This window comes from Phalaenopsis equestris, unplaced genomic scaffold (assembly GCF_001263595.1).
Source record: "Phalaenopsis equestris unplaced genomic scaffold, ASM126359v1 Scaffold000118, whole genome shotgun sequence".
Lineage (NCBI taxonomy): Eukaryota > Viridiplantae > Streptophyta > Magnoliopsida > Asparagales > Orchidaceae > Phalaenopsis > Phalaenopsis equestris.
Window position 1 is genome coordinate 648431 of NW_018164560.1, and position 15771 is coordinate 664201.

At 34.2% G+C, this 15771-nt stretch overlaps 1 protein-coding gene across 1 annotated transcript in view; it reads right to left on the reverse strand.

Annotated features, from left to right (window-relative positions):
- Nucleotides 1-7450: 7450 nt before the first annotated feature.
- The window catches only part of LOC110021056 (glycine cleavage system H protein 2, mitochondrial), a 33411-nt gene continuing 25090 nt past the window's right edge, over nt 7451-15771 (reverse strand). The window contains exon 4 of the mRNA XM_020719386.1: nt 7451-7636. Within this exon, the coding sequence (XP_020575045.1) occupies nt 7508-7636 (129 nt within the window). The 3' untranslated portion in view covers nt 7451-7507. The remainder of the gene's footprint in view (nt 7637-15771) is intronic.

The window sequence follows — 15771 nt, forward strand, 5'->3', positions numbered from 1 at the left end:
TTAGCAACTTAAGACTAACTTAGGATTTATTTTCAGTTGTTAGTTCAAAAGAAAAGAATTTATCCCTAAAAAAGTTTTGTTACAAATGAGGATTCAATTATAAAGTCAAGCTAAATACTATAAGAAATATTGAGAATCAACTAGAGAAAATATCTAACTCTTTAAATATTAAACCCCAAGAGACATTACCTAAAAACATAGGAGTGAATACTAAAGGTAAAGTAAATTATCACCTAAAATCCATTACTTTATGAAGTTAAAAGGAGTTGGAGGAGGTGACTAGGAACGAGTCTAGTGAAGAATAACTTGGACCTGAACCTGCGCTTAAAAGACCTAGTAAAAAAACTACCCAGGATTTAGTTTTTACTCACCTCCTAGGAAAGAATAGGAGAGACCACCACCATGATTACCTCAGAGACTTCAAAAATATAGATTTGAACAATAGTTGTCGAGCTCCATAGAAGTGTTCAAAGATCTCACAATCAATATCCAATTTATCAAAGCTTTAGAATGCATGATAAGTTATGTGAAATTCTTGAAAGACGTATTAAATAAGAAAATAAAAATATGTGAAATTATGCTTTAGCTTTGAATGAGGGGTGTAACACTATCATTACAAATAAACTTTCTTAGAAACTTAAAGACTTAGGTAGCTTCACCATCCTTTATGCCATAGGAGATAAATTATTTGGAAAAAATCTATGTAATTTAGGGTCCAATATTAAACTCGTGCCTTTATTTATCTTTAAGAGAATAAAATTAGGAGAAGTACAAACTACAATAATGACTTTATAGTTAGCTGACCGCTCGCTTACCTATTTTAGTTAGGTTATTGAGGATGTTTTGGTTAAGTCTATAAAGTTATCTTTTTAATTGATTTTATTATTTTAGATATGGATGAAGATAAGAAGACCCTAACTATCCTAGGTAGACATTTTCTAGCTACAAGAAGGGTTATGATAGATGTTCATAAAGGAGAGTTAACTATGAGGGCAAATGATCAAGAAGTGATTTTTAATATTTTGAAATCAATTAAGTGGCCCCATAGCTCTAATGATGATTCATGTATAGGCTAAACTTAGTGAATGGGTTAATTAGAAGCTAATTCCAAGATAGTATTGAAACAGACCAAATAAAGTAAGAATTGATTGAGGATTATAGAAATTACCCTAAGAAAGAATCTTCTTTACCACTAGAAGCAATCCTTATAGTAATTAGAGATATATTTAAGATTTTAAAAACATTAGCTAGTGCTAAATCATTAATACCTTATATCGTTAGGGTCCCTGACTTAGAACTTAAGGTTCTCACAAAACATTTAAAGTATGTATTCTGGGGAGAATCTTCTACTTTGTCTATCATTGATTCTTCTGAATTGATTGCACTATAAGAAGAAAAGTTAATGTGGGTGTTAAGGAATTTTAGAAAAGCTTTTGGGTGGAGAATAGAAAATATAAATGGTATACACCCTTCCTTGTATATGCATAGAATATTAATGGAATAACATCATAAACACAGTGTTAATCCCTAGAGAAGGTTAAATATGGTAATGAAAGAGGTAGTGAAAAATGAGACTTTGAAGTAGCTAGATGCATGAATTATTTATCCTCTTTCTTTTATTTCATGGGGTAGCTTTATACATTGTGTGTCCAAGAGAGGGGGTGTGATTGGAGTGGTGAATGAAAAGAGTAAACATATATCCACTATAAGTGTCACGGGTTAGAGAATATGTATAGATGATATAGTTAAACAAAGTTACTATGGATCATTTTCCATTGTAATTCCTTAATTAAACACTTCATAAATTGGCAAGACACCCTAACTTCTATTTTTGAGACAATTACTCAAAAAATCATCAAATTCTTATAACACTAGAGGATCAGGGTAAAATAACTTTCATCAATCTCAATGAAATCAATGGCTTTAGAAAGTGCCTTTTAGCATTTGTAATTCCCCAGCCACTTTCCAGAGATATATGATGTATATCATTTTTTGCTTGATAAAAAAAAGGTATCAAGGTGTTTATGGATAATTTTCTCTACATTGGGTTTATCCTTTGAGTCATGCCTCAAACATCTATTAAAATTTTTGCAAAGATATGAAGAGAATAACTTAGTGCTTAACTAGGAGAAATGCCAATTTATGGTGATTAAAAAACTTCTTTTAGGGCATAGGTAGTCTTAGAATGGGATGGAGGTTGACCTGATAAAAATTTAAGCTATAGAAAAGCTGTCTCCGCCCACTTATATTAGTGAGATTAGAACTTTTCTAAGCCACATAGGATTCTATCATGGATACATTAAGTATTTCACTAAGATATTAAAACTTTGTGTCACTTATTAGAGAAAAATGTGATATAAATGTGTAGATTTATTTCCTTTTATAATTTCATGTGATATGATAGATTTGATTTGTATTTATCTTAGCTATTTTAGTCATTCTGTGATGTGAAAACTTATGTGATTCATTATAGTGTTTATGCTATATCACTAGGGTAATCATTATGTGATTCTAATTGTGTTAATGCCTTGCTTACACATGGTATTCCTTTTGCATTAGTTGAAATTCTTTATTTGGCATGTGTGGGATAGAAAATAAGTTTTGAGGGATAAATATAAATGTTTAGTTGCCAAAAAGTGATTTAAATACCTAAATTTTAGACTACCTTGTAGTAGTAAATCATAATATAATACCCTTAAAACTTGATCATATTTATATAATAACTTAAAAGGTTTAAAAATTGGATTTAAGTTAATCTAATAAAAATTTTAACACGTTTTACCAATAACTTTCATTTTGCAGAAGAAGATTTAGACACTTTAAAGAGAGAGAGTGTAAATACAATTAATTTATTAAAATATTTAATTTTGTAATTTTTAACTCAAATACTCAACTTGAAACTTAATTTTTGAATGAATTATAATATTTTTGCACATATATTAAGAAGTATTTAAGAATTGCAGATCTATGAGAGATTATACATTTAAAATTAATTAAATACATGCTTAACTATATATAGTAATTCTCAATGAAAAAGAAAAAGTAAAAGAAAAAAAAAGAGAAAATTTTTAAAGATCGAGATCTCAAAAGATAAGAAAGGTTAGTGTCTAATTTTTTTTTTTTTTGGATTCACAAAACTTGATGGAAATTCTAAGATATTATAATCTAGAGAAATTATAGAGCTATGAGAAATTTGATTGATAAATTATTTGACTTAAATCTATTATTGATTGAATATATTTTAGTCAAACTAGATTAAGTGCTTTAATATTCATTATGCTAGGGAAAAAGATAATTGAAATACACAATTACTATAAATTATTGAAAAGCCAATTCTCTAAAAAAATTTGCAAACTTTTATAAAAGATTATAAATAATATTTCTGAAGAATAAAGAGTTCCAAGAATGAGTACTAATAAATAGTTCAAAAGTTTATTACAAGATATGATATTAATTAAGGGAATTTAACTTGTAAGTTTGTGGGAAGTTAATGTTTGGAGTAAATGTGATTTGCAATGTTGCGCTTTAGTCTTTTTTTTTGTTACTTTTACAGTTTTGGAAGATTTTGTGTTATATTTTTTATAACATAAGTCAGAAGATTGATGGGAGATGAAAAGATAGAATTTGGAGCTAAATATAGAAGTAGAGCCAAGGCGCCATATGAGCAGCGCCCAGACGTCCAAAACTCTTAATTGAACTAGCCAGAAACAGAGGGATTGATAAAGGGGCACTAAACTTGTAGTGCACAGGTGTCATATCCAACGCCGTGGCGCCATATCCAATGCCCAGGTGTCATATCCAGCGCCTAAGCACCAACATCCTAATGCTTAGGCCTCTGAATCCTTAGTTCAAGGAAGCATGGAGTATAGAGAGCCTAGCAGTGCCCAGATGCCAGAGTCTTGCATCCAACCATCACAGTGCATCACCTAGGCAGGAGAAGGAAGGAAATTAGGTGTAGCCTTTCAAAAGGAGTACTCTTTTTGGTTTTTTATTCCTAACTTTTGTAATTAATTTACTTGATGAATGAAATTTATGTTTTGTTATTTCAAGGCAAGAGTAGCACATAAATTTGTTTTTTTTTTTAATTGGTAATTAGAAATTTGGTGTTTAACAATGCTATTTGATCAAATCAAATTGCATTGTGATGATGTTTTAACCTTGTGATTTTCATTTACTCTAAACCTGACAAGTTTTTTTTATTAAAATGTGTTCTGATTTGTTACTACTAAAGTAAACTGGTGGAACGATTAGGTTAAAATACACTAATTTATGAGAATATGAATATTTAGAATCCTGGAAAATCTTTCAGATTTAGGGAACTATAAATGAAATTTTCCAAACCTTTTTTGACCACTAGGAGGGACTAAGGATGAATGTTTTCCATGATTGTTACCTTTAACGTAATCACTTAGTTAAATTAGATTTCTAAGATCTAACTTAAGGGAGAACACTTCACTTAATAGAAATCTACTAGCTACTTTACTTGGGCTCTTTTTTTTTTTTTTTTCAAAATTTAAGGTTTAGTAACTTAAAAATTCACTTCATCTTTAATCTTTCAAGCTAGGCTAAGAATTAGTAGACTAGAACTTTAACTTAATCGGAAATTATGTGTGTTCCTTGTGAAATTTTATTATGTATATTATTTGATCGACCCATATACTTACGTGATTGTTGGCGCTTAATCTCACAAAAAAAATTTACCCACCACCACCAAATCAATCATTCAATATCGACACTAAAAAGAACATTATAGTAATATATGAAATTCTAATCATTTTTATTCTTTGATAATAATATTATCACTGAATACAAATGATTATAATATCATCTAAATAGCAATAACACGAGAGGGTAAGAAATTAACATTTACTTTGTTATTGTTAAGACAGTATCAACATCTTGATTGACAACCTTAAGCTTAGCTCCTCTAGCAATGACATCAAGTCTATCAATTAAGTAGTGCACATGGTCGTGAAAAATTAAGAGTATGACTACTTACTGGCAAGTAGTTTTATTAAAATTATTATTTATAGTGTGATCAATGACATTAAATTTTTTGTTCAGGTGATAATGTGTACCCTTGTAACTACATCTCTTTTTATTGATTACTTAAAATGGGTACAATATTTTTGTTCTCTTTATAAAAAAAAATCTCAAGTGGAGCAAGAAACCTAAATTAATATATGTATTCTAAATGGCAACAAGGTTCAATGAGACATGATGTTTCGTGGATAATGAAGGCTACTATAGTTGTACCACAATGAAATATTTATTCACTATATTCATGGTGCTTTCCTCAGAATTTGAACACAATTTTATATGATTTGGCTTTTTAAAAGATAATTGATGTGTTTCAATCATTAGTTAAGCTTATTATAATTTTTTCTATATTGAGATCACCAAATAGTGTACAAAGGAAATGAAGGGGAGAATTATGACCATTCAACAATAATGTAATTCAACACCTTTAGAAGTGGAACAGGCTACATAAAATTCTAAAAAGTTTTTTTTTTTTTTTTTATGGCCTACCCAAAATGAGTTCTAACTTGTCAATTTAGGGATCAGAGTTAGTCATTTCATGGATCACACAAGTTAACCTTGACATGCTTAGGGTTTGTTTGGTATCAATTATATTTTTTATTGTTATTTATTTATTTTTAAAAACATGTTTGAATTTACATGTTTTTGCAAACATTCGAAATAATATTTACATGCTTCAAGCGTTTTTTAAAACAACTATACTTTAATCAAATAGTGAAGCAAATTTAGCTTCAAATCAAATATGAACAAACAATATAAAAATAAGAAACAAAAAAAGATAAAAAAACGAACCTAATCCCAAACAATCCCTTAAAAATATTGATAAAATGTTAAATAGCCTTCACTAGGTAGATATTTCGAATGCAAATTAATGTCAACTAAATGAAGATCTCTTGCTTTGGTGCATGTGAGAAAACAATCATCATCCAAGTCTTTCAAATTTATTAAAAGGTCTTTCTATTGGACAATGTAATTTATCAAAAAAAAACTTTGATATTGGACAATGTCATGAGATTCACGAGCTCCGTTGCACCAAGTCCTAACAGATTATTAAAAGTGCCCATTGTACTTTTGTATCTATGGACTTAAATTGGTTGAGAGTATGATGATGCTAAGTCCTTCAGGATCTCAATTGAGAAAGTAGAAAACTAAACAACAAGAGTGATATGTTTTTGGCTTATAAGATCCCAAGAAACAACCTTTTAGGTAGATACAAACTCCGAGAACATGAATAGAAGAGAATAAATGCATTTCATTTGTTTCCTGAAAACAAAATGCAAGTTTCTATAGGTGTAAGCCAAACTAATTTTACAAATGTATTTCCAAGTAAGGCTTGCATATTCTAAATTATTTATTGCATGCAATATTTGTGGAGTCAGGTGGTGTTGTCCAATTCTTTTTACAGACATGATCTTTGAACCATCATTTCTCTGCTTGCTTTCATCATGACAAATGACACGATTGTTCCATGCTCGGTCGTTTTAACTTTTTTCTCTTGTTAGCTTTCATCATGCATAAACGCTTGTATGATATTTTGATCCAATGATCTTGTTGTCTCATCATCTTCATTCTGAAATGACAAAAATTAACGATTCTTGCAATAAAATGTTGAGACGTTCCTAAGACGCTTTGTCTCCAAACATACATTTTTAAGTCGGCGGCATTCAGAACAACCTAACAAAACTCTTACCAGATTCTCAAATGAGGCAGCAATGTTCTCCCAGTCAACGTTAGGTGTCCAATAACAAGGTGCCTCGTGGTAACCTAAGCCCGAACCGTATATGTCACTGGGTCCAAATTGCCATGTGGCCCCTTGTTACTGGACACCCGATGCAAATTTGCATCAAGTGTCCTGATGCAATAATTTCTTCAGCTAGGGAAGCGGTCCATTTGATCAGGAGTGCAAAACAACTATGATGGAGTAGCCACAAGGCTAGAACCATTTCAAGTAGAAGAATAGGTTGATTATTATAACTATGAGATACTGTTGTAGACTTTATAAAAGGTAGAGATGCATCATCAATGAAATTACCACTTTCAAACAATTTTTCTTTATCAGGAATGACAACAAAATATCACCTAGTAATAGGAATGCCAACAAAATATCAAAGGGAACAGAAAAGAACTAAATTAAATTAGTAAGAGGTGTCAGCTTCTTTTGCAGTTGAAGTTTGGCAGAAATTATGCCCTTCAAAAAACATCCGAAACATATGCAAAGATTCCGTGTGCAACAAATCACGATAAAAAGTTTAATGACCAAAACAAATAATAATTCTTACAAGTACTGCCTGCAAGCTTGCATTGAACACCCCCGGGGGAAGAATTTGACAAAAGAACTCTATGAAACCACAATGAGCAAACAAACATCCATCCAGAATCCTTCCAAGGAGTTCTTTCTTGGATTCACGTGAAATTTAAACTATGCTGGGCAACAATTTTGAAAATGAAAGTCAAAATGATTGCTGCTTCAGTGTTTTGCATCTTCTTCTTCACAGAAATTTGTGTACTGTTCAGAGTCCATTAAGGACTTCAGCTCAGTTGAGTCGCTTATCTGGACTTTTATTATCCATCCATCTTTATAGGGGCTGGCATTAATCTGATTAAGGAAACAAACAGAACTAAAGTTAAAAACCAGGCGAGTAATGACGATAAAAAACACACGACTTCTGAGAGGAATGCAAGAATGGCGCATTTAATTGCTTGAAATTGGATGATTTTGGAAAAACAAAGAAGATTTTAAAATCCATCATTTTGTTGGATATGATTGAACGTTAAGAATGATTTAAAACTCCACAAATCTCTTCAATACTCCCTCAAAAAAAGTGTTTCAGTTACACAATCAAAGATGTTTTCCGTCTACAAGCAACCAAATAAGCCCCATGTTTAAGAAAAGTATGAAGTTCATATAATATAAGAAAAATATAGAATAATATTAAGGAATCATCAAACTCAAACAAACAGATTATGCCTGTGTGCCATTGAACAATCTTAAATGTCCGCGAATATGCACAAACAATTACTATGACATTGTTAGGACAACAAAGATGGAACTTCAGTTGTCAAACCATGATATTATAAACTAGTACGAAGAAATCATCTTCTAGAAAATATTTTTCAATGGAACTTAACCTTTTAATATATTTTTTTCCCACCATCGAATAACTTTACGCCATTTTTAAGGCTATAAAAAACCATCAGTGCAAAAATAATATTGCTGTTGGAAGTATATGCATGATCATTTTGCAGTGCACTACTTCTCTAAGCAAATGACTCAAAAAAGCTTAAAAAATTTTCCATGGAGTTTGAGTTAAATGTTATTAGATTAGTGGATCCAAGTGAATATTCAATTTAAGGTTATAGGTTATCCAAGTTCTCAAGCAAAAAATTGCAGTACATCTCATCATAAAAAAAATCCAATACTACTGACTCAAAAAAGCTTAAAAGATTTTCCATGATGTACAAAGTGTTCATATCTAGATCAGTTATGAAATAGGATATCTAACAGCTAAGCATGTTTAAGAAAGTCTCCTAAAACAATTAACATGTACTAATTAATATAACGATTTTATAGAGCTTGCACTGGTTGACCATCTGTTTAGGCCAACATATACCCATTACCTAACGGAAGATTTAAGCCTCCTTGGTAATACTTCTCACGTTTTTAGCGTTTTAAAAATCTAACCACAACTTTAATTTATGCCCAAAACATGCATTAAAAAGGTGTCTATTTCAAAGAAGTAGTTGATTAATCTGAGTCTTTCTTTGGTAGTACGTTACAGCAATAGGAAGGAGGGTTATAACTATAAAGTCTGCGTTCTTCCTTTTTGATCTTGTGATACCACAGGATGTTGCTAACATTATTGCACATGCACCAAAGATAAGTTGTTTAGATGGGATAAGAAGTTAAGAAAGCAAAATCTGGAGCGCAGTCATTTTGCGAGGAGCAAGGGGTAGGCTTGAAACTAGAAAGAATATTCAAAAAAATATTGGTAATTTATTAATACGTCATAAAAAAATAATAAACTAATTTATTGCATTATCAGTGAACATCAACCCATTATAAAAAAAAAAAAAAAAAAAAACTCAATTATAAATCTGAATTTAATATTTTTAATTCTCAAGTAAAAAAGATTCAATTTAAGCACTCAAATAAAATATAGATAGCATGGTCCTCACGTTTACATTCAGCATATTAAAAAATTATCATGTGTAATAATCCAATCTCCAGTTTTGCCTAATCATCTTCTTCAAAAAAATTTTAAAAAACAATATTTCTTTTTCTTACTTACTATATTATTGAAAATTGAATTCAATATAATTAAAAATAAAAAAATATATTAATAATATTCATAAATAATTAAAAGAAATTAAAAAAATTAAAAAGAAATAAAAGGTAGAAAAAGAATTTAAAAAAATAAAAAATCCTAGTAAGAGAAAATTTAAAAAAAGCGCTAAAATCAAATAAAAAATTTAAAAGAAAATAAAAAACTAGTTCAGAGAAAATCAAAACAAATTAAAAAATATAAATGTTCAAAATGAAAACTTCAATTTTAATCAAAAAGAAAAAAAAAAATCTATCTAGAAGAAAAATTATAGAAAATCAGTTAAAAGAAAAAAAACAGTAATAGAAAAATGATAAAGAATAAAAACAAAAAATCTATTTCTTACGTCCTAGTAATCTGAGTGCTTACTCCCCTCTTCATAGCACTCTATTATGGAGAAAAAATCCCACATCGGCTAAGTGTAGGGCTGAAAAACAGTATTTAAGTCTTGGGCTGTCCACCACCCCAAAGAGCTCTTTTGAGAGGTGATAAGTGGTATCAGATCAGATTACTGTCTGCCAGGTGTGTGGACTCTCCATGGTTCAGTTCCATGGTTCAGTGGGACCCTCGGTGGGACCCTCGGTGGAGCCGATTTGTGACGAGGGCGTCACGTGATTAAGTAGAGGAGAATATCACAGACAAAAAGTCCCATATCGGCTAGGTGTAGGGCCGAAAAATAATATTTAAGCCCTGGGCTGCCCACCACCCCGAAGAGCTCTTTTGGGAGGTGACAACTCGCTCTCCTCCCCACATCACTCGAATCCCCACTAGCACTAGTCTAAACTCAAACTAAAATTTTGAAGTCCTTATTAAAGAGTACGACACACAAAATCTATATATAAAAGCCCAAGGGCTAATATATTAAAGAGTAAAAGATACAGATATGTTGTATGAGTGAGACCAAAAGAAAGCACCCAACCCACACAATACAACTCACACAAAATTTCAAAACAAAAAAGGAAAGGTGCATATATGATCAAGAAAAAAAAACCAAACCATCAAAGCGCACAAAAAGCTAGGGACGACCCAATTTAGTCTTGCCTCTGTCTCTAGCTCTTGGAAGGGAGTCGGCTAACAAATTGGTGAGATGCGTGGCTAACAAATTGGTGAGATGCGTACCATTATCCGAAGTAACAACGTATCATCCATTAGATTCTTGAGCTCAAGTAGGTTTTCATTTTTCTTCTTCCTCCTGGATATGTAAATCTGTCATTCATCATCCAAGTATTGCTCATCTGATCAGTGGATTATTCCAAAGATGGTCGGACAGGTGTAGGTTGTTGCACCGCATTTGTCTGAGTAACATTTACATCTTGTTTGACCCGATGAGGTAGCAAAACAGTAGAAATATTGTCACCCGTTACATCGCTGATAGGTTCTAGGGAAGATGAAGCTACCGCCGAATCTACATCATGAGCATTGTGTGGAGGCTAAATGGTTGACATATTATCTGCGAGAATAGTGGCATCTTCAGGGGTATCCTTTTGATGATTAATAATATGAATAACTTGGAAAAGATCAGGAGGGGGGCATCACTTCCTCTGGCGGAGCACTTTGCTTCTTTGATCTGAGATGAGGGTGTAGATGATATCATTGAGAACTGGAGTGGTCGAACATACGACATCTCGAACAGTACGAAGGGAAATGCTCAATCACAACATTTTGCCAATATCGATGATTTTGTGTGCCTAACCAAAATTCCTGAGAAGCGATTAACGTACTGTCTCTTTCAACAAGTACTCTGGCTTCAAATGGACGAGAAATATTAAAAGTAGGAATGTCCGTTTTAAGTAGTTTATTATAGGCCGAGGCAATAGAGTACAACACTTTTTGAGTAAAATAGTGAAATAGTGAAATTTCAGGCCAGGTGAAATTTCAGGCCAGGGAGGCGAATCCAGACCGGAATGATTGGTGGTTCCGTCTGTGGGTCAAAATCCACCGACTATTTCAAGATCTTCATTGTTCTGTTATCAATACAGATTACTCTTCTAGCAAATAAGCGCGTATAATCCTCTTTATTATTAAGTTGAATAAGGACGTGTCTTTCATCTAGAAGTCCGATTTTCCACTCCCCAACAAGATGCATAGCTCAAAATCATTACAAATAAGTTCCATTTTGGGATGAACGTAAAAAAATTTTCCAACCGAATTCAGACGACAGGAAGAAGCAAGTTGATTACATTTAGCTTCTATAAAAAAGAAAGCATGCTTCCCATTCTTCCTCCCAAGTTTTTTGATGTCCTCCGCCAACTCAAACGAAGGAGTGAAAGAGCATAATTTAGGAGTAACTGAGGCGTGATCACCCGCAAGTGCAATAGCATACGTCTGGTCCAAGGCCAACACGAAGGTGCGGCTTTAGGACAAAAGTTGAAGCCAACAAAATAGGGCAACAAAAAACCCCTTCTTCTTCGAGCACAGACAACGAAAGGGAACAATTGAAGCAGACGAAACACAGAAAGAGACAGACGAAGTCAAACAATACAAAATCTTGAAGTCTTCGAGGCAGACAAAGTCGCGAAGTTGAGGACTGAAGCAGGCGAAGTTGATGCAGACGAATTCGAAGCAGACAGACTCGAGCAAACGAAGCACGACGAAGGAGCAGATGAAGTCGAGCAGATGAAGCACGACTAAGGAGCATGCTGCAATTTTAATATGGAGTAGAGGTAACAAGTGCTACTCGGGCCGCCATGAAGACGCGACGGGAGTAAACCCTAGCAGAGACATCGAGCAACTCGTTCTTAGGGATCTATATCAAGGACGCATTAGTTTCTTTCCGTAATAATCTTAATGCATTTTAGGCATGCATGGAGCCTTGAGTTTATATATGTGGTTTCTAGTCTCATGTTATGGGACACTTAATATATTTATAATATAAGATGTTTGGTTTGCTCAAATTCTAATCGTCAGCTTCTTCTTCTCAATCTTGTCTATCTCCTCCCAGCTTTCTTTTTGTAAGGACCTGTTCATTTCCATTTTTTATCTTCTTTTTTGTTTGTTTGTTATCACATAGAAAGACCTAATTCTCATATGATTATCTCACACAAATTCTCTCCTAAATTTATAGGGGACATTGATACCCTTCTATTGATCTAGATTCTGAATTCTGTTTGTTTGGTGGCTTTCTTACTAATGAAGTAAAATGTCTGCATAAGAAAAAAACCTTTATATTCTTAAATCCATGCAGGTGACTCTTCTGTTGGGATGGAGTCTCAGCTACATTTCACTATAGTTGCGTTGCTATCTCATTGTAGATCTCTGTTAGATTTGGGATTCTTGCGGGGTTCTTTCTGAAATATAAGAAACACTAAAATCTTTTTTTTATTTTGAATGATGAATGATGTTCTAACACGCTGACTTGGTGTAGGAATTTGTTGTAAGAAATGATATGGGGTGTGGTTCTACCATTGGTCCTATACTTGCATCTGGAGTTGGAATCAGAACTGTAGATTGTGGTATCCCTCAACTCTCCATGCACAGGTCCGATTTTTCTCATCTGCTTAGCTAGTACAAAAATGGTTTACTTTCTTTATATAGCATTATTATTATTTTTTCATCTTTTTTAAAGTTGAACTCAGAAGATTAGGTTCACCAGATTCCTAGTTAATATGTATTGAAAAACATGAGTCATTCATTATGCTAAGCACTCACGTTAGTTTCCAGTCTACCATGCTGAAGATCACCTGTGATAGTGGGAACCTAACAATGAGGAAGTTTGCTTTAAAGTTCAAATATTCAGGGCTTTATTATGACTTGCTGATAAAATTGTTATACGTAAAAGTTCTACTCGAAGATTTTAACCGGCTTGAATGAGCCCTGCATATAACCTGTTATTTAGATTTATATACTAGTAGCTTGAAGATTACCACCAAGACGCCGTTTGTATAATTTGCAGAGAAAAGAAGTCCTAACAGATTCTGTATCAGGATAGAGAAGTTGTGTAATGATCATTCACGGATGAAAGGATGAAAGGAAGGAATAACTTTGATCTCCTTTATGATGAAAGAGAGTTGTTATTTGACGTGTGAGATGAGTATGATATGATGATCTTGTCTGCGATGACCCATGTCACTGTGGAATCCAGTCACATGCATCTTCTCTTTGTGTTGTCCTACACATACCAGCCTCCCTTTACACTGTCAATTGGCGATCTGTATGTGCTTGATGACCGACATGAACTTGTCCTTAATGGAAAATAAATAATAATAATTAGAGTGAGGTACATGCAAAATATTGATATAAGATTGACATTATTCTAGGATTCTTAGAGTGTGATTAAGGATCAGATCTAAGGTGGAGATATTGGGGAATGAGGGTATTGCAAAGTTGGTGGAGACTGGACGTGAAATAAAGAGGTTCGACTGCTGTCTTGTCCAAAGCCAGCAAGAAGAACCGTCAATGATGACACCGACAAGATCCTGGAGGCAAGGAAGATCCACCTCCTAGTATCAAACAAGTTAGAGACACACCACTTGCACAAAACTCCGAATACAACACTTCATAAGCTAAAAAATAGAGAAACAAGTCTTATTAATTTAAAGCAAGTGAAATCCCCCAAATCATGTCTTAAATAATATATTTATTCCAAGTCAGAAAATGAACTCTAATTATAAATCAAAGTAAAACAAATAGTGGTCCATAGGGCTCAACAGCAGTTAGCACTTAGGATAATTCCTGCTATAGGACCATTGAGACAAACTCCCGTCCTGATTCTGATCTCGCATACGCGGGATGGTGGGGTTTTGTCCCATGTCAAGGATGAGTTGAACCTGATTGGTATGGTTACAAAAGGAAGTGAATTGCATAAATTTTAATAAGGAGGCCCTCGAGATTTAGGTGTTGTAGGGACAAGGGGCCTTTCAATATGGAGTGCCCTTTTATTGTGTTGAAGCTGGTGGTGATTATAAGAGGTAGTCATTGAAGAATTATCACCTGCTATAATTGTGAACACCAATACTCTGAACTGAATGATGGGGGCAATGACACAGTTGATACAACATTCTAAATCAGTCCAATGGAAGTAATAATATTATTGTGGATAAGTACTGAAGATGTTTTAAGATCTGTCCACCCTTGTTCAAAAGAACTGAAGGTTCGATTGAAGCAGAGAATTGACTAATACGGATAAAAAAGATACTAGACAACATTACATATCCACGTGAAAAGAGAGTACACTTGCTATATTTGTGTTGGATGGAGAAGCATAAAGGTATTGATGTGGGCAACATTAGGATAGGCTAGGGGACATGGTAAATTGGGAGAATCTTGTGAAACTTTTTAGATAGTGTGAAGCGGGGCTTTCCCCCATGGACTCAAGAGCAGAGTTTTCGGCACTGATGCAGGAATCAAGCAACCCGGAGCGGCCTTTCTTTTCGCGTCTCCCTCCCAGATCGAGCGAATTTCTTTTCTCTTCATTTCTCATCGACTTCCCTTTCTTGTTTCCTTCCTAGCTAGATCTCTTTATGTGCTTGAGTTTAGGGTTAGTTCTTGTTGTGTATGCTTTCCGATTTTTTGTGTGGATTAATTCTCCCTTTCGTAGGGTTGTTTCCAAGAAGGTGGTGGTGATGCTCCGGCTGTATCCTACTCCGAATTGGTGCATCTTTCCTTCTTTTTCTTGCTTCCGCCTTCCCCTTGCTGACTGCCATCTGCCATCTTCCTTCCTTTCTATCACCCTGCAGCCAGCCGACCTCAGCCCCACAGTTGTACAGCCTTTCCCCCTTCTACCAAGCTGTTCCGCCATTTCGCTGCCTGTCAGCGGTGCCGCAGCCTTCCCCTTGCCCACCAACTGTGTCCTAAAGCACTCCAACTGCACCTGCTGCTTGGACTGCCTCCCACACCCTCAAACCGTTGCCATACTTGCTGTGTCTCCCCACCTGCAACCATCTACCTTCCTAACTGTTGCTCAGCAGCCAACCACCACCTTCGTCATCATCCTACAGTGCCTTTTATTGTTTGTTCTGTTCTTGTTTTACATGTTAAGCGGCCTTGGTTGTAACCTATTTGTAATTCAGCAATAATAGTAGCCATTTTATTTATGATTTGGGATTTCTTTTCTCTTCCTTCATTTCTCGTCGGCTTCCCTTTCTTGTTTCCGTCCTAGCTAGGTCTATTTATGCGCTTGAGTTTAGGGTTAGTTCTTGTTGTGTCTGCTTTCCGATTTTCTGTGTGGATTACTTCTCCCTTTAGTAGGGTTGTTTCCGAGGAGGTGGTGATGCTCCAATTGTATCCTACTCCGAGTTGGTGCATCTTCCCTTCTTTTGCTTGCTTCCGCCTTCCCCTTGCTCACTGCCATCTGGCATCTCCTTTCTTTATGTCACCCTGCAGCCAGCCGACCCCAACCCCACAATTGCTACAGCCTTTCCCCTTCTCTACCAAGCTGTTCCGCCACTTTCCCTGCCTGTCGGCGGCGCCG